Raw genomic sequence first — 18,848 nt, 5'->3', positions numbered from 1 at the left:
AGACCCTTCATCCTTTTCTGATGAAGGGTCTAGGCCCGAAACGTCAGCCTCTCTGCTCCTATGATGCTGCTTGGCCTGCTGTGTTCATCCAGCCCTGCACCTTGTTGTCTCGGATTCTCCAGCATCTGCAGTTCCTACTATCTCCATTGTTTTGCTGCTGACTTTTATTTACTGATGAAGTACTTTTTCTTTCCCCGTTTAACTTTATCAAAATCCTTTATAATCTTTAACACTTCTCTCTCTGCCTTGATGAAAGGAACTCTAGTATATCCAATTCTTCTTCTTTAGTAGACAGTCTTTGTAAATCTTTTAGGGAAATTCAGAACTATTGGTTTAATTGCATAAAGAGTAAAATGCTGAGAGAAATCATTAGATATGCTACTCATGATAACCTAGTCAGAGAGATAATTCGCTGGATACCCAACCTGCTTTTTGGAAAATAAATACTTATTGCATAAATTTGATAGATTCTTTGAATGAACACACAATGTTAACCCAGTAAAGTCATTGTCCACCTGGACTTTCAGAAAGCCTTTGATAAGATGTCTCTCAGTAGGTTCCTGTACAGTGTAGAATCTTGTGAGATTTATCCTCAAAAGGGTGAAATCTTGGTTCAATCAGAAATTGATGGATTTTTGAAAGACAAGGATATAAAAGGATAGGTACAGTTAAGCCATGATCCGGATAAACAGTGGAATCGGCTCAAGGGGCTGAATAGCCTACTCATGCTTGTCTGAATAATTACACTTTTGCTTACCTCGGATGTCGTTAAAGTATATAACGTGCCACTTTGGATTTGACCACTCAATAGATGAATTCTCAATTTTATCCATTGTACAATTGAGAAGTACCGATTCTCCTTCGAGTACAGTGATGTTCTCTCTTTTCAGGGTAGCTAAGCTTGCTGAAAGAGGAAAATATTTTATTTCAAACAAGCACTTGAGTTATATGCATTTCACTGGAAATGCAATGTTTTAAAATCCCAACTGATTATTCCAATATCCTTTAAAAAGCCTTGTGGACCAGAGATCTAATCAAGGTATTGTAATTGTCAGTGTATAAGAAAGTTCTCTGAAGATTTTCAAAAATATTGAGCTGGATAGAAATGAAAATGAACAGTTGATTTAATATTGTGCATTTTAAATGGTTTAATGTGCATTGCTAAAAGATAACATTCCTGTATAATGTATTCTGCCAAAAGATAAAATTCCATCTCTGTATAAATCATCAAATCACTGAGCTATTTTTGAATTAATCATGACTTCAAGAATTCCTGGCTTACAACCATAAGTTTTTATTGGTAATATCCCTTTGACACTTGCAACTATTGTTAATGTACAGCTATTTTTGATTTTACCACATGTATAGAACATGTTAACAACCCTATTTTCCCCTGTGCATTCTAACCATGGAAATTCCATCAACATTCAGCAAATCCTCACGTTATGAAGGATTGCAAAATGTGCTCAATAACTTTTTTCCTGAAGTACCTGAGGTAATTCTGAACATTGGTTTGTCACCAGAATGGTGAAAATCATATTTGGTCCCTTTCCAAGTTCCAAAGAGATTATGATGGGCATATTTTAGTGTTCTTTAACTGCAAGTGAAACATGGAGACATTCTACCCTGAGGGTAACAATGGCTGGGACTAGGTAAAAATTTCAAGGCAGACTGTTCAACAACTTTATGCTATGTGGAGATACAAGGTAACATGCAGATTCACATTGTATTTGCATGACTACGGTTTTTCAACTTTTACCCAATGATTTCCTGACCTGTCTTGAACCCACAGTATCACATGCTTCCCAAGTGGCCATTCTACATGAGTGACACTGATTAATTTTACAGGTTTAACACTCACCGTAGAGTGGTGGTTGTGTAATGGTAATGCCATTGGGCTTGTAATCAAGAAAAATAGACTGACATTCTGGGGACATCAGCTCAAATCCCACCCTAACAATTTGTTTTAACAAAATGTGGGATCAAAAGTTACTTTCAGTAATGCTGACCATGACAGCTATATAATTGCAATAAACCCCAGCTGGTCACTAATGTCCTTTAAGGGAAGAAATCTGCTGTCTTTACCTGATCCTGCCTATGTGTAACTCCAGACTCACTGCCCTCTGATGTGGCTGAACAACTCACTCAGTCCACGGACAAAATATAATGCCCTCATCCCAAGAAAGAATGAAGGAAAAATGAATTAATTCCCTGGACCCAGGTAAGTGAACTTAGAGCCCTCCAGTATGTAGACAGCTGAACAGAGAATTGAACTAGGAGCCCTCCTTATCTATACGTTTAAACCATTGGGAAAATAACACAGCTATTGTATCTGCAATTAGTTGCATAGTCATCAGGCAAGAAAGGATTTGAACATTTTCCTGGAAAATTAAATTTTTGGTGAATTTATGCCATCTGCTTCCATGTGAGAAACAATCTATTTGAAGACTCTTATTGGGTATTTTGGACGTCTCAAATTGTGCTTTCCCGCGTTTTTGTGAAGTATCAAAATTCTGTGAAGGCAGATGACAGAACTTACAATTTGACAACTGAAATACAAACTGTGGAGCATGTTGAAAGGAAGTGAGAGAAAAAGACTGCCTGTTTATGGTCATACAAGTATAGCAGAGATCACATGTGTGGAAAGTTTGTAAAATGACCAGTGTGTAAACTGTGACTTTCCAACAGTTCTCTTGTCTGCAAAACCAAAAGAAAAAGACATTTAAGAAAAACTTTGGTTTTATAAGGTCTGAACCAACATGACAAAACATGGAAAGGAAAAGAAATGTAAAATTATTCATGGATTCTGATGTTTAAACTTTGATACTTTCTAAAATAAAGTCACTGTAATGTTCCCACCCCCCAACCCTACCCTACCTTCCTACATCGCTGACCACAGTGGCCTTTCTAGTGTAAAGGCAACTGCAAGAAGATGTGAATCATTACTAACACTTAAAAAGCCCCCTCTGGAAAGTTATTTAGATGCTATTCTACGAGCTTGTAAAGCTATGTCATTTATAACCTTTCTATTATTCACTTTTCTATTTTAAACACATCAGGAGGCAGGCTATTTTCATTTTGCAATGATTCACGCTGAGTTAAAGACAACTGTGCCAATGATGTAGGTTTAACCACAAGCCATACTGTAATTTCAGTAGAGGACAACTGATAGGCAAAGCTCAACATACAAATTTCCAAATTCACTGAAGCAATATTTATTATTCTTTAAACAAATTTGTGGTATATGAATTAACCTCTTTATCCCAAATAGTGGTTCTACTGTCAGGAACTGTTTCCTCTACACCTGGTCAAATATAAACCTCTGTTGACTTCCTCAAATGTTGGGAAATGGAACAATATGATCGCATAGTATCCTGATAACTTTCTTTATGGAAGTTTGCAAGCATTTAGCAGTTGCTTAGAGACCGTACAGGACATAAGCCAACCGTCCATTAATATCACTGGATGATCTTTGTACCATCAGAGGGCCGATCATATCCCAAATGTAGCCACATGAAAATGACCCAAAGAACAGTCTCATGAATTGAGAAGTGGGAGGAAATTACTTAAAGTCATAGGGTCATACAGCTTGGAAACAATCACTTTGATCTAACCAGTCCATGCTGACCATAACGCCAAATGAAACTAGTCCCATCTGACTATGCTTGACCCATATCCCTCCAAACATATCCTATTTATGTGCTTATCTAAATGTCTTTTAAACATTGTAACTGTACCCACATCCATCATCATTCCACACACGAACCACTCTCTGTGTCAAAAAAAATTGACCCTCATGTATTTTTTAAATCTTTCTCCTCTCACCTTAAAATTATGCACCTTATTCTCGAAATCACCCAGCCCAGGGAAAAGACACCTGTCATTCACCTTATCTATACCTCTCATAATTTTTTAAACCAGTATAAGATCACCCCTCAATCTCCTACATTCCAGTGAAAAATGTCCCAGCCTATCCAGCCTCTCCTTATAACTCAAATCCTCCATTCCCAGAAACATCCTAGTAAATCTTTTCTGAACCCTCTGGAACTTAATAATATCCTTCCTATAACAGGGCAACCAAAATGGGACTCAGTACTCCAGAAGAGGCATCACCAATGTCCTGTAAACCTCAACATGATGTCCCAACTCCAAACTCAAAGGTCTGAGCAATGAAGGTAAACATGTTAAATGTGTTCCTAACCACCCTGTCTACATGTGACTCATACTTCAAAGAATTATGTACCTAAACTCCAAGGTCTCTCTGTTCTACAGTATTATCCAAGGCTCTACTTTTGTTGTATAAGTCCTGCCCTTTTTTTATTTTACCAAAATGCAACACCCTGTTGTCTATGTCTAATACATGATTCTTTTTTATCCTTCACTAGAACCTCAACATCTTTATTCATCTATTGTTCTCTCATCCTACCAACCTTACCCTTTACTCTGAATACCTCTGAACTCTCATTATCACACATTTGAAAGCCTCCCACTTATCAGTCATCCCTTTACCTACGAAAAGTCTACTCCAATCAACTTTTGAAAGTTCTTGTCTCATACCATTAAAATGTACCTTATACCAATTAAAAGCTTTAATTTTTATGGAAGGCTTATCCTTTTCCACAACTATTTTAAACCAAATAGAGTTATGATCACTAGACCCAAACTGTTCTCCTACTAACATTCAGTTGCTTGCCCTGCCTTATTACCCAAAAGAAGGTTGAGTTTTGCTCCTTGTTTGGTAGGAACACTTACATATTGATAAAGAAAATTTTCTTGAACACATTTAACAAAAACTTCACCATCCAAACCTTTAAAACTATGGTAGACTCAGTCAATGTTTGGAAAATTAAAAAAAACTTACTATTATAAGTAAGTATTCTTACATGTATCTGAGAGCTCTCTACATACTTCTTTCTTAATTACTCTCTGACTATTGTGGGGCTTATAGTACAATCCCATCAAGGTGACCATTTCTTTCCTATTTCTAATTTCAACTCATATATTTTCACTGGGCCATTTTTCAGAAATATCTTCTCTAGTTATAGCAGTAATGTTTTCTTTAATCAAAACCATCACTCCCCCTCCTCTTCTGCCTCCTTTTCTATCCATCCCAAAGCATCTGAAACCTAGAACATTGAGCTGCCAATCCTATCCATTCCTCAGTCAAGTTTCTGTAAAAGCTATGATGTCCCAATCCCAAGTTCCAAAAACGTGCCCTGAGTTCATCAACTTGCCAGTAATTAATTGAAAATATTATGCAACATTATGACTTCTCAACATAACTCCATTTCTCAAATCCCCCAAAACCAGATACATGCTGGGGGATTTGAGTTGTTGGGTTTGTCCATATTTTGTGGATGAATTCAACTGTGCAGAAATAGAATCAAGGCCACCACTCAAATATGGGTCAGGTGCATAAAATTCACCAAAATCTTGACAATATGAAGGAAACATAGATGGTTTTGTATTGAAATCTGAAGTCTTTGCTGACGAACTGAAGACTGCCATCAGCCTTTCCTCCTAGTTTTCAGTTCAGTTTTATTAATCTACACCACACAACTGTCTGCAATGCATATTTGGTGTTTCTAGGTTATAGCTGAGGTCCATTAATGCAAAAGAAATTGCTGCGAGAGGATGTCTCTATTAATCAAAATTAATTAGTGAATTTTTAGGGTGTCATTATTTTTCCATTTTGGTCTCACTGGAAGGCAGATTTAAACTTCTTTGATTTTAACACTGTGCAAATTATAACTGAGACACACTTTGAACTAGATTTAAAACTAACACTATCAGAAACACATGAACCAGCTGTATGATCTATTCCTGCTCCCGGAACTTGTGCACAAATTGGTTGATTGTTAACAACCATTGCTTTTCATTGTTTAGGAAATGCATGAGAAAATTTAGAGAGCTGGATGTAAGTGTGATCATCACAAAACTGACCATACTTTCTTCTCAGATTTTACCTGGTTCACTTTCGAATTTGACACTAACTTCCTGTGTGGCGAGTATTTTACTCCTACAGCCATTAATAGATTCTTGTGTTAGAATACATTTGAATTTCATACTATAAACTTGAGGCAGGGCTGTTCAAAATATTCTTCCAATTTAGAAATGTATTATTTTTGTAAGGAGGCATCCAGCAAAGTTGATAATTGAATAGTGAGTGAGCAATTTAACAGGTGTGGTGAGATTACTTCCTGTTCCAAGAAGGGAAGTAAAAATGATTGCTGTGTCCTCTCTTCCTGTCATACTTTCTTGCATTAATGAGAATAGAAATAGCAAAACATGAATTGTCACAAGATAAGAATCAAAATCTAGATATGAGAAATTCTACCATAAAACTTGAATTGACTATTTTTGCTACAGTAGATAATATGTAGTTTGTCACAGTTTGTAGTAAAATTGCAGTAAATATCTAAAATTTAAATTACTTTAATAAATTATTGCAATTCATGTCAGCATCATTTTAGAAGCTTTATGGCCACTATGACTAGAGTAAATCATTGGCACAGAAATGATGTGCTGTTGTAAATATATTGGTATTTTATGTTGGCCTTACACCAAAACGATAGCATTTAGCAACAGTATTAATGGCATTGTTAAATACTTATGTTTAAGAAAAGACATGGGACATATGAAGATTTTGTTAGATTGTTATGTATTAGTGCATAAATTATGAATAATGCATTTAAATAAACTTTGTGAAATTATTTACAACCATCAGTCATTTCCACAAAATCTCCAGATTTAATTTGAAGGTTACCAATTTCAAAGTAAAATAAAGAAGGAAAATGAGTGTTAAAAAGCTTTTCTGACCTGGGAGACATCACATCCAAATGTTTTTAGTTCATTCAGTGATAGAAATCAAAGTTAGGGCATCAGTACTGCCTGTTTATCCATTTCACTTTAGACACTCCCAGTTGAATGTCCAGGGAATGGTGGTATATATTGTTGCTTCATGGAAACCAGTCATGATTTACTGATATACTGTGTCCTGATGAATATTTTTAATTAAACAAATCATTTTTTATTCAAGTTGATTCTTCAGTTCACATTTTTGGTAATTATAGTTATATTTATGTAAATTGTACTGTTTATAAATATTGCCTCATTTGTGTATATAAACACATTACATTGATACATTTTTTATTATTTGTGCACTTTACGGTCTCATTCCTTTAAGTCCTTGTATTTACAGCAATTGTTCAGCAGATTAATACTAGTTCCTTCTGTTAGGCCTTAGTGAGTGAAATTCAACTTCAACTGCGCATTAACAGGGGATAGCAAATTGAACATCCATTATACAGCCTGTCTGATTATCTTTTTTCTCAATTTGCTATCTTCCATTTTTGCTCTTCTCCTGGGATTCACCTGTTGAGCATTTTAATCTGTTAGTAAACCCAGTTGTGGGATCTATTTCCACTTTTGAGGGAGAAGACTTTGTTCCCTTGTTGTATTTCTTAACGTTTTGTATCAATAGAGGTGGTGTGTAGCACTCTCAGAACATCCTGAATTCAAACACTACAGAGATAATATGCACCTAATCTGTATCTTCAGTGCAGTACTGAATGATGTCAGGTATACATATAAGGTCTGAAGCCACAATTTGAAGAACAGCAGTGGAATTCTCTCAGCTGTTCTGGTAAGTATTTACCCTTCAATCTACATCACCAAAACAAATTTATCTCATTACTGTTTCTGGAATCTTGCAGTGCATAAATTGTTTAGCGGAGTTCCTGCAATATAACAGTGGCAACAAGTGCTTCATTGGCTGGTTCCACTCAGACACCAGGACCATGGTTCTTTTTCTTGTGTAAGCTTTGACAATGAGTATCAAAAGACTGTTTAAAAACGAGGGCATGACAGCTCACCTACAATTCACACATTATCTTAGGCACTGCAGAACATTAATCAAGGATAAGAATTCTATTTGATTGTTTTTATCAGAATTCAAGAGTGTTGAGCACAATTATAGTATGTCTAATAATTAGGCTAATTTAACACAGACAAGAGAAGGCATTTGTATTGCAGCGGTAAGGTTCCTACCACTAGGTCAAAAAATCAGGGTTCAAGTCCACGTCCGACCTGCCAATGATCTGTGTCACAATAATTCCAAACAGATTGTGTTTTTTAAAACAAATTCTGTAGTAGGACCCTAGTATATACTGGAAATACTCAACTGATATACCATGAGAGGCAGCTGCATTAATCTTTTCAATGCACTAGAAGACAAGTTCATTTGCAAGAGTATGTTGAGGAAAATGTGATCAGAAAGATGTTACAGGAAGGAATCATGGTATGTGCAGGAATTGCAAAATATATTAGGTGTTTGATATAGATTACATTTACAGTATCTTTAAAAATACAACAAAGTAACTGAGGTGCGACTTGAATTATTACCATAATTTAGAAAAAGTTACAGTATACTCAATGATTCTTCCTCATCCTCTCAGTTTTCTGAACTGGTTGGCAATAGTAACAATAATAACAACGTTTCCACAATACGCACAGATTAATGCCAATCACTGAAGGCAAACAAGATTTGTGTTTTGAAAATACCTGGTGGAAACAATGTCACAGTTGTCAATAAAAATGCCCACAAATTAAGGGTCTATCAATGCTACATGAAGATTAGTGCTAGGGTTTTAAACTTAACTATTTTTCTAGTCTTTTCGCAAAGGTTTTCATTCATCCTGGGATGCTGTTCCATGGATAATTGGCTAGTTTGGTAACCTCACTCAAGAAACCAATATTGCACCGTGAGCTCTGATCCTGAGAGACAGTGGAATATTTTTTAATGGGAGGGATATATCTGAACCTGAGCTTGATCCTGTGTTCACCTGATGTGCACACATGCAGTTAGTTTTCATGGACTAGAACCAAAACAGAAATTTCTGGGAAAACTCAGCAGGTAGCATCTGTGGAGAGGAATCAGAGTTAATGTTTTTGGGTCGATTGATCCTTCCTCAGACCTGGTGAGCTTTTCCAGTAATTTTTGTTTTTGTTTCTGATTTACAGATTCCACAGTTCATTTGGTTTTTATTTCATTGACTAGCTATTGAGAATGACAATTATCCTTTGCTGATTTTTCTCAGCCCTAACTTGGGCATGACTACCAATTGCAACACTGTTGTTGCTGCTTCAGCTGGTACTAACCAATTCAGCACAGACTAAATACTGAACTTCCTTGAGCAGAAGGGTTAGTCACTGTGCAAGCTTATCATACCCTCCGAGAATGTGCATAAGTACTTTATTCCTCTGTGGAGAATTTTCTTGACACATAAGCTGAATGCTTAGGCTGTCATTAGTCAGAGTGAAACACTACTTTCAATTATCAATAGGTACAATAGATACAAATATACAACTCATAAATTATTAATATTAGCGATGTAGCACTGAATTTAACCTTTTGCATCTAAAATGAAATAACGTTTTCATTGTAAAAAGCATACGGTTCACAAACAGGATACTGGTTAACTACATCCACTCCTCAGCTTCATTATACATGTCATGTTGTGGTTTTCCAGCATAGTTAAAAATAAAATTATTTTCGTTTTACTTTTGAAAAGTAAAGATTTTGACTTACCTTGCAGTCCTAAGAAGGCTAGTAAATACAGCACTGAAGGAACAGTCATGGTAATCTTTCACCAGATGTACACTGTCTGGTCTCTTCCTCTGCTACTGTATTTAGTATAGTATCCCTGCCCTGTACAAAACACGATGTGGGTTCCCGTGACATCACAAGACCATATTTGGTAATGGACTTTCCACCCAGTGTCAAATGCATGTAAAGTGCAGAGATCCGTCTGACTAAACATTGTTTTTCAAATGCAATTGTTTACTCAAAAAGAATGGAGCATTCTTTACTGCACAGAACGCGTACAAACGTCCTTAAATTGTTCAGTGCAGGAATGGAGTGAGCTCAGCAAAGAAAACCAATTCAAAATGTTGAGGAAATTTGGGTGTAAGCAATTTAAATCCCTTCTTACATGATACCCAAGCTTCTTCCATCTTCAGTTAAACCTCAAATGCACCCCCTTTGCTGTTAATGCCACAATGTGGAGGTATTTGTGTTGGACTGGGGTGGACAAGGTCAGAAATCACACAACACCAGGTTATAGTCCAACAGGTTTATTTGAAAACACAAGCTTTCAGAGCCTCAGTCCTTCTTCAGGTGTTAGTGAGAGAGGTAGTATCAGACACAAATTTAAAGTAAGAGATCAAAAGTTCACACCATTGATGAGGATGTACTAAACAAACCTAAGATGTTGTTAAATCTTTAATCAGTTAGAACGTTCAAACTGACCAATATGTATATGTAAATCCCCGAATTCCTTTCAAATCACGGTCTTGAGAGAACTAAAGGTTTAATCTGTGTAAAGAAGAGGTGACATTTTAGATCAGACAATGCATGTTGGGTGTGAGACTTTGTTTAGAATCTGTTTGTGTTTTAGTTTGGAGTCAGACTGGTTTTATTTCTAAAGTAGGAATTTATAAAACACCATATTGACTGACTGTCTATAAATTGTGTGCTTTTTGAACAAAATAAAATGTATCTGCAAGTAGAAATTCACCCCACAGATTCACATGTGTGTGTGTGTGAGTGATACATACACACACACACACACACACACACGTTCCTACTTTAGAAATAAAACCAGCCTGACTCCAAAGTAAAACACAAACAGATTCTAAACTAGGCCTCACATCTAACATGCATTGTCTGATCTAAACTGTCACCTCTTCTTTACGCTAACAAAGGCTTTAGTTCTCTCAGGACCATGACTTGAAAGGAATTTGGGGATTTACATAAGCATATTAGAACATAGAACATAGAACATTACAGCGCAGTACAGGCCCTTCGGCCCTCGATGTTGCGCTGACCTGTGAAACCAATCTGGAACCCATCTAACCTAAACTATTCCATTATCATCCATATGTTTATCCAATGACCATTTAAATGCCCTTAAAGTGGGCGAGTCTACTATTTTTGCAGGCAGGGCATTCCACGCCCTTACTACTCTCTGAGTAAAGATTAATCAATTAAAAACTTCTAACTGATTAAAGATTTAACAGCATCTTAGGTTTGTTTGGTACATTCTCATCAATGTTGTGAACCTTTGAGCTTTTACTTATAAATTCTGTGTCTGATACTACCTCTCTCACCAATGCCTGAAGAAGGACTGAGCCTCCGAAAGCTTGTGTTTTCAAATAAACCTGTTGGACTATAACCTGGTGTCATGTGGTTAATGCCACAGGCACACCCCAATATGAATGAACAGAGCAGAGAATGAATTTTCCTGTACCTAAACTTGTTTTGATTAGAATTTAAATGTATACCTGAAATTTTGGGTATAGCCAAAGTCATGTTTCTAATGTTTTAAAGTAATCTTTTTAAAGGGCTTTAAATTTTGGCTCAATGTATCTGACACTTCCCAAATTTCTGTTTCAGTAAACGAGATTTCAGAATGAATTAAATTAACAATTAGTAAAGCTTTCCGGTGTTTTCTTAAAAAATACATGTCCGGCTTGCACAATTGCCTCATTATTTTGTTTTTCATTCATAAAGAGGGATTGAAGGGGAGGTGATGGCCTGTTGGTGATGGTAATACAGTGGATGTTCTCTACATGGATTTTAGTAAGGCATTTGACAAGGTGCCACATGGCAGACTGGTCAAAAATTAAAAACCCCAGAAAGCAGATCACCAGCACCTTCTCAAAGAGGCAGCTAAGGACGGGCAATAAATGCTGGGCCTTGCCAGTGATGCCCACATCTCACGAGTGAATAAAAAAAGCAGGGTAATGCATTGAATTGGATCCAAAGTTATCTTCATGACAGGAAACAAAGGATAATCATCGATGGCTGCCCTTGAAATGGAAAGATGTTTCAAGTGATCTTCCGCATGGCTCAATGTTGGGACCCCTATTGTTTGTTTTATACATTAATGATTTGGAGTTGAACATGAGGGGTTACAATTGAGAAATTTGCAGATGATACAAAATTCAGCTGTCATACCGATGGGTTGGTGGAATGCGCAGGAAAATGGCAGATGGAGTTCAACTTTGATGAGTGTGAAGTTAAGGTATTTCGGGAGGTCAAACAGTAAATGGGAATAAACAATAAATGGGAATATACTAAGAGGGGTAGATGAAATAAGAGATTTTGGTGTGCAGGTGCACAGGTCCCTAAATGCAGGTAGATAAAGTTGTAAAGAAGGCATATGGAATGCTCTTCTTCATTAGCAGAGATACAGAATACATAAGTAGGGATATAATGTACAAGACACTGATGAGGCCATAACTGGAGTATTGTGTGCAATTCTGGTCACCACATTACAGGAAGGATGTAATTGTTCTGGACAAGGAGCAGAGAAGATTTACTAGAACGTTGCCAGGGCTGGAGAATTGTAACTGTGAGGAGAGATTAGAGAGGTTGAAGTTGTTTTTCTTGGAACTGAGAAGGCTGAGGGGTGACATGATTGAGGTATACAAAATTGTGAAAGGTAGAGATAGAGTAAACAAGAGGAACCTGTTTCCCCTGGCATTGAGTTCAAAAACCAGGGGTCATAGATTCAAGCTATGTCCAGAAGGATTAGAGGGGATGGGAAGAAAACCTTTTTACGCAGAGAGTGGTGGGTATCTGGAATTTGCTACCAGAGTTGGTGGTGGAGGCAGAGACCCTAAATCTTTTAAAAAATACCTGGATCTCTGCATGAAGTGGTGTAAGCTGCAGGACAATGGGCTATGTGCTGGTGGTGGGATTAGAAAGGACATCTGGGTATCTTTGGGTCAGCATGGATAAGATGGGCCAAATTGCTCCCTTCTGTGCTGTATCATGTCTGTGGCATTGTCACTGGTCTGGTAGATGTGTGTAATGTTCTAGGGATCAGGGTTTGAATCCCACTAAAGCAGATGATGGAATTTGCACTTTATAAAACAAAATATGGCATTAAAAAAACATCAATTGTCATAAAGACCCATCTGATTCACTAACATCCCTTCGGAAAACCAACTGCAATCCTCAAATGGTCTGCCTGTACGTGACTCCAGGTCCACCATATTGTGGTTGACTCTTTACTCTGAACTGACCATAGCAAGCTGTTTGACCTTAAGGCAGGTCCTTCTCCAGAGGTTCTCACAAACACAAATGTCAGTTTTTAGCCAATTTGATTCACTCTACATGATATCAAGAAATAGCTCACAGCAATGTATTCTCCAACTCTTGTGTGAACATATTCACAATAGGACTGAAGATAGAGGCTCCAGAACTTACTGTGCCCCCAACTGAGTGTTCCAGAACAGCTACAATAGTGCATCTATGTGACAATGCAGAACATTGCCCAGGTGAGTCCTGTACACAAAAAGCAGGATAAATCAAACCTGGCCAATTACAACCACATCAGTCATCTCTCGATCATCAGTAAAGTGGAAGGTGTCAAAAACAGTGCGATCAAGTTGTGCTTACTCAGCCAGAACCTGCTCACTGAAATTCAATTTGGATTCCATCAAGGTCACTCAGCTCCTTACCTCATGTTGGTTCAAACATGAACAAAAGAGCTGAATTCCACAGGTGAGGTGAAAGAGATTGCCTTTGACATTGAAGTTGCACTTGTTCAAGGAGCTACGATAAAACCTACAGTGAATGGAAATCGGGGGACAACATTCCACTGGTTGGAGTCATATCTGGCACAAAGGAAGAAGGTTATGGTTGGAGATGAGTCATGTCAGCTCCAGGACATTGCTGCAGGAGTCCCTGAGGGCGGTGTCCTTGGCTCAACCATCTTTAGCTGTTTCATCAATGACCTTCGCTCCATCTTAAGATCAGAAGTGGGGATGTTCACTGATGATTGCACAATGTTCAGCACCATTCATGACTCATCAGACTTTGAAGGAATGCATGTCCCAAAGCAGCAAGATGTGGACAATATACAGACTCGGAGTGACAAGTGGCATGTAACTTTCATGCCGCACAAGTTCAGGAAATGGCCATTGCTAACAAGAGAAAATCGAACCGTCGCCCCTCACAGGGGTCGGTGGCATGACTATCGACATCAGGGAATGTCAGCACTACTTTCAGGTCCCAGTGGATGGAGTATATGCCATCACCACTCATCCCATTATGTATTTTGACATAGAACAACCTAACCTACAATAGTGAAGATGCTGGAAAAATAATATTTGTCCTGGGCTCAGAAAAAAATATTAAATCTACTAGCAGCCATGATGTGGAGGTGCCAGTGTTGTATTGGGCTGGACAAAGTCAGAAATCACACGACACCAGGTTATAGTCCAACAGATTTATTTGAAATCACAAACTTTCGCAGCACTGTTCCTTCATCACTTCACCTGACGAAGGAACAGCTCTCTGAAAGCTTGTGATTTGAAGTAAACTGTTTCTTTACAACCTGGTGTCATGTGACTTCTGACTAAAAGTACTGGTAGTCCTTTCATGGGTCAATGGGCTGAGGAGTGGCAGATGGAGTTTAATTTGAGTAAATGCGAGGTATTGCATTTTGCTAAAACAAACAAAGGCAGGACTTACATAACTAATGGTCAGAGCCAGGGTAGTGTTGTAGAACAGAAAGACCTAGGGGTTCAGGTACATAATTCTTTGAAATTTGCATCTCGGGTAGAGAGGGTGGTTAAGAAAGGATTTAGCGTACTTGCCGTCATTACTCATACCTTTGAGTATAGGATTTGTGTCATGGTGAGGTTGTACAGGACATTGGTGATGTCTCTTCTGAAGTACTGTGTGCAGTTCTGATTGCCCTGTTATAGGAAGGATATTATTAAATTGAAGAGGGTTCAGAAAAGATATACCAGGATGTGGCTGAGAGTGGAGGGTTTGGGTTATAAAAATAAGTTGGATAGGCTGGGACTTTTGTCACTGGAGAGTAGGAGGTTGAGGGGGTGATCTTACAGATGTTTATCAAATCTTGAGGGGCACAGACAAGATGAATAGCCAAAGGTCTTTTCCTTAAGCTGGAAGATTTCAAATATAGCGGGCATATTTTTAAGATGAGGGGAGAAAGGTTTAAAAAGGACCTGAGGGGTAACATTTTTTACACAGAGAGTGGTTCGTGTGTGAAATGAACTGCCAGAGGAAGTGATGGGTACAGGTACAAAGTTTAGAAGACATTTGAATAAGTACATGTGTAGAACAGGTTTGGAGAGATATGGGCCAAATGCAGGCAGGTGGCACTAGCTTGCTTTGGGAACAGGGTCAGTGTGGACTATTTGGACTGAAGATTCTGTTTCCATGCTCTATGAATCTCTGAATCCATGCCACCTCAGAGAATGTTTACACTTCTTCAAACTTGGCTGAAAAGAATGACAAGATTTCACTTTGTCCTCTATCAGTAAACTGCTTTGTTTTTGGACTCTTTGCTTAGAATGTTATTCCAATGCTGCATCCTTGACTTACTGGTGGAGCAGTGGGCTCCACTAGGTTCAGACAATTTTCAATATTTTAAACCAATGCAGGAAACAAAATCATTTTTAGGACTAAGTAAAATGGAGGTTACTCAATTTTGGCACAGGTTTTTGCTGAATTTCCCACATATGGAAACTGGACCGAAGTAAATTGCCCACACTGTCACTTATAACGTACTGAGGTCTGGAAACAACAAAAAAAGTGACAGCCTGTGCAGAATGATTTTGAAACTAACCTAAATGTTGGTGGTAAGAAGCATTGTCCGATGAAGACCTTAATTTGTGCCCACAAGCAAGCGGTTCAGAGTTATGAGCTATAGCTCATAAACAAGAGTGGAAGAAATCTTCACACCCCTCCACTGCTTCTCACTGTAAGATCTTTAGCCCACAAGGGGAAAAAGACACAATCAAGTAGCCACAGGGTTACTCATAAGTGGGGGAAACCTCTCCATAGCAGACTATTTCCGTTTCTACCATTTGATTATAATGCGTAGAATGTATCTGTTGGTTTTAAAGAAATAAGCACTTTCCAAAAAAAGTTTGATTAATGTGTGCTTGACTTTAGTTGACAGCTAATGCTTGAATATGAGTCTGACTGGCTTCTTTTATATGAGTCTTTATTCATTTTTATGTACCATGATTGGGGCATTTGTCTTTCACCATACCTCACAGTTTTGGTTGTAAATAAACTGGTTGGGCAAGACAAAGTCATCAATTTTTCACAAATTCTGAAGGTTATTTGGGAACAGATATCAAGGGCGAATACTACTTCTTCTTTATGAACATTGTTGACACAGCCAACATTGGCTGCCATACCAAATTTCCCCTCAAATTAAATGGCTTGTGAGGTCATGTCAGAGGGCAGTAAAAAGTTGTGGCTCTGGAGTAGGCCAGATGGTAGATTTTCTTCCCTAAAGGATATTATCAAACATTTTGGATTTTTATGGCAATTGTTGATAAAAAGGAAAGGAAATTACTACATGCCTGGTATGAAGAGTTAAAGAAGAAAGGAGGTTTGAGAAGGTGGGAGACAGATACGTCAATTTCCTTAGGTCTGTATTCAGACTGAAAATAGGAACAGAGCATAAGCCTCAATCAGGAGTCAGCCTGAAATTAATCCTTGGACTTAATTGACACGATCTGACTGAGTCTCCAACGCCTGTCACACTTTGCTTAGATAGAGTGATTTAGGCCATTGACCTTGCATGCAGTAGCCCAAAGTTAGCTCTGACTGGAGTGTTGGGGAATGTGAAGAGAATTTGAGTGGTGGAGAGATTGATCATAAGCAAGCAGTGGGAGTGCTGTTGAGCTGGAAAGAGTATTCCTGATGCTTCTGGCTCCATGTGAAACCAACAAAACATACTTTTTTAACAGGATCCACTTCTTTGGCCTTCATTCCCAGAACATCTGAGGAGAGGAGGTTTTATGTCTCTTTTACAGAGATGTTCAATTTGTGTGTGGGAACCTAAAACAAGTTTTGATGTCCTCAAGGTCCAATGCATAATTTAGGTGGATATCTTAGAAGCTTGGAAAATGGTCTGCCCCAATGGTCTGATGCACTTGGGCTACAAGCTTTTATCTCTGAAATTGACCCTACTTGCATTCACTTTTGCCCTTAAAACGAGTGAGATCCTGTTGTCAAAATATAGAATTATGCAATAATAATATGAAGTTCCAAGTCTGAGTATCACTTTAATTCTAAATCATAGTTATGCCTTTATAGTATTTTGATATTAAGAATTAAGCAGGACTGTACTCAATGTGAACTTTAATCTCTTGCACGTTCACAGCAAAAACTTTCTGGGTAACCTGAAAGCTCATGATATCAGAGGGATATTAACAGTGTACAACCAAACAATATCAGCTGGAGTACAGAAGATGTAATCAGGGTCTTCTGCAAGACGTAAGGGCAGGAACAATTTAATTGAAGTTTTACAGGATCAGCTGAGGTCACATCTCGAATACAGTGTGCAGGCAAGGTCTTTATATTGTAATCAGATGGCATAGCATTTGAAAGTACAGCAGGTAATAAGGAAGGCAAATGGAATTTTGGCACTTGTTGCAAGAGTATAGAGCACAAAAGTAGAAAAATGTTGCTGCAACTGCATAAGGCATTAGTGAGATGTCATCTATGTTGTTAAGCACAGAAACCTGGTGAAGCTTAAAAGTGTCATCTGGGTTTAGCATTTCTGAAACAAATTTTGTAATTATCCCTGGAAGACAGCACTTTGCCACTGCCACATCTACACGCTGAATCAACATCAGTGGTGGGTAAGTTGTTGTAGGGGGTTCTGAGAACCGGGATCTCCATGCATTTGGAAAGGCAAGGACTGATTATGGATAGTCATGTAGGATTGTGCAAAATCCCCATATCCTGAAATACTGGACCAAAATCCTGGACTTTTCAAATAGTTTTTAAAAGGTAAAACCAAAAAGCAGTTGGGCTGACGGCCCTGGGAAAAATACACACACAGATATAGCTGCTTGGAGTCATTGTTCAGCCCAAAAATCCAATTCACACATCCGCTCTAAAAAACAACAATCAGCCAGCCTCTGCAGATACCAGACATTCAACTTCGATCAATACTCGTGCACAGAGCTACCAGACATTACACTTAATCAAAGTACATTTTAATTTCATTTTCTGAAGAAGGGTCTAGGCTTGAAACGTCAGCTTTCCTGCTCCTCTGATGCTGCTTGGCCTGCTGTGTTCATCCAGCTCTACACCTTGTTATCTTACATTTTAACCTACTTTTAACTATCAGGAAGCCAATTGCCTCAAAAGGGAACAGCAGTAACACAATGACAAACCCAGATTTGGTGCGAAGATAAGAGACCTGCAATTAATATAATTGCAGGCCTTGACCTCACCTAGGAGAGCTACAGCCTGAGAAGTTTCTGCACAGCTATCTCCGGAAGATCCCGAAATCTACTGACACAGGTCTGTACCGTACCGGGGAACCAACAGTAACAGACCACAACCAGCAGACCTGACAACCACTGAGCTTACTGACAAGGCTTCAGACAGATCCTGAGATGAAAACTGGCTCGTGAAACCACCGCAAAGTAAGGAAAACAAAGCAATCACCCGACAAATCCAAAATGCGTCCTACTGCATCAGCGGACTCAACCCAGACTGAAGGCCTATTCTGTCTGAAGTTTTCATTGAAGCACCAGCTATGGCATGTGGGAATCGCCAGCTGTATTTCAAAATTGTGTTTATCCCCAGTGGTGAGCTTAGATTCTCAATTCCCCAAAGTATCCAACCTTGCTAGCAGGGAGGGGAAGGTGGGTCGTGACAGTGCAGGGAACCCCAAGGTTAGGAAGCCTGATTAAAGTGTCTGTGATTAAAACTACTGTTTAGCTTCTAATAATGTTTAACCTGTGTTTAATTGAACTGCGTATTTAAGTAC

The 18,848-nt window shown here is 38.3% G+C and overlaps 1 protein-coding gene across 1 annotated transcript in view; it reads right to left on the bottom strand.

Moving 5' to 3' along the window:
* LOC109927322 (cytotoxic and regulatory T cell molecule) overlaps positions 1–9,658 on the bottom strand; it is a 42,289-nt gene extending 32,631 nt beyond the window's left edge. The window contains exons 1-2 of the mRNA XM_020527307.2: positions 9,590–9,658; positions 758–904 (exon numbers count right to left, since the gene is read on the bottom strand). Coding sequence (XP_020382896.1) covers positions 758–904; positions 9,590–9,638 — 196 coding nt within the window. The 5' untranslated portion in view covers positions 9,639–9,658. The remainder of the gene's footprint in view (positions 1–757; positions 905–9,589) is intronic.
* Positions 9,659–18,848: the final 9,190 nt, after the last annotated feature.

This window comes from Rhincodon typus, chromosome 32, assembly GCF_021869965.1.
Source record: "Rhincodon typus isolate 14 chromosome 32, sRhiTyp1.1, whole genome shotgun sequence".
In the NCBI taxonomy this organism is placed as follows: domain Eukaryota; kingdom Metazoa; phylum Chordata; class Chondrichthyes; order Orectolobiformes; family Rhincodontidae; genus Rhincodon; species Rhincodon typus.
This window is presented reverse-complemented; position numbering and strand designations above follow the sequence as displayed.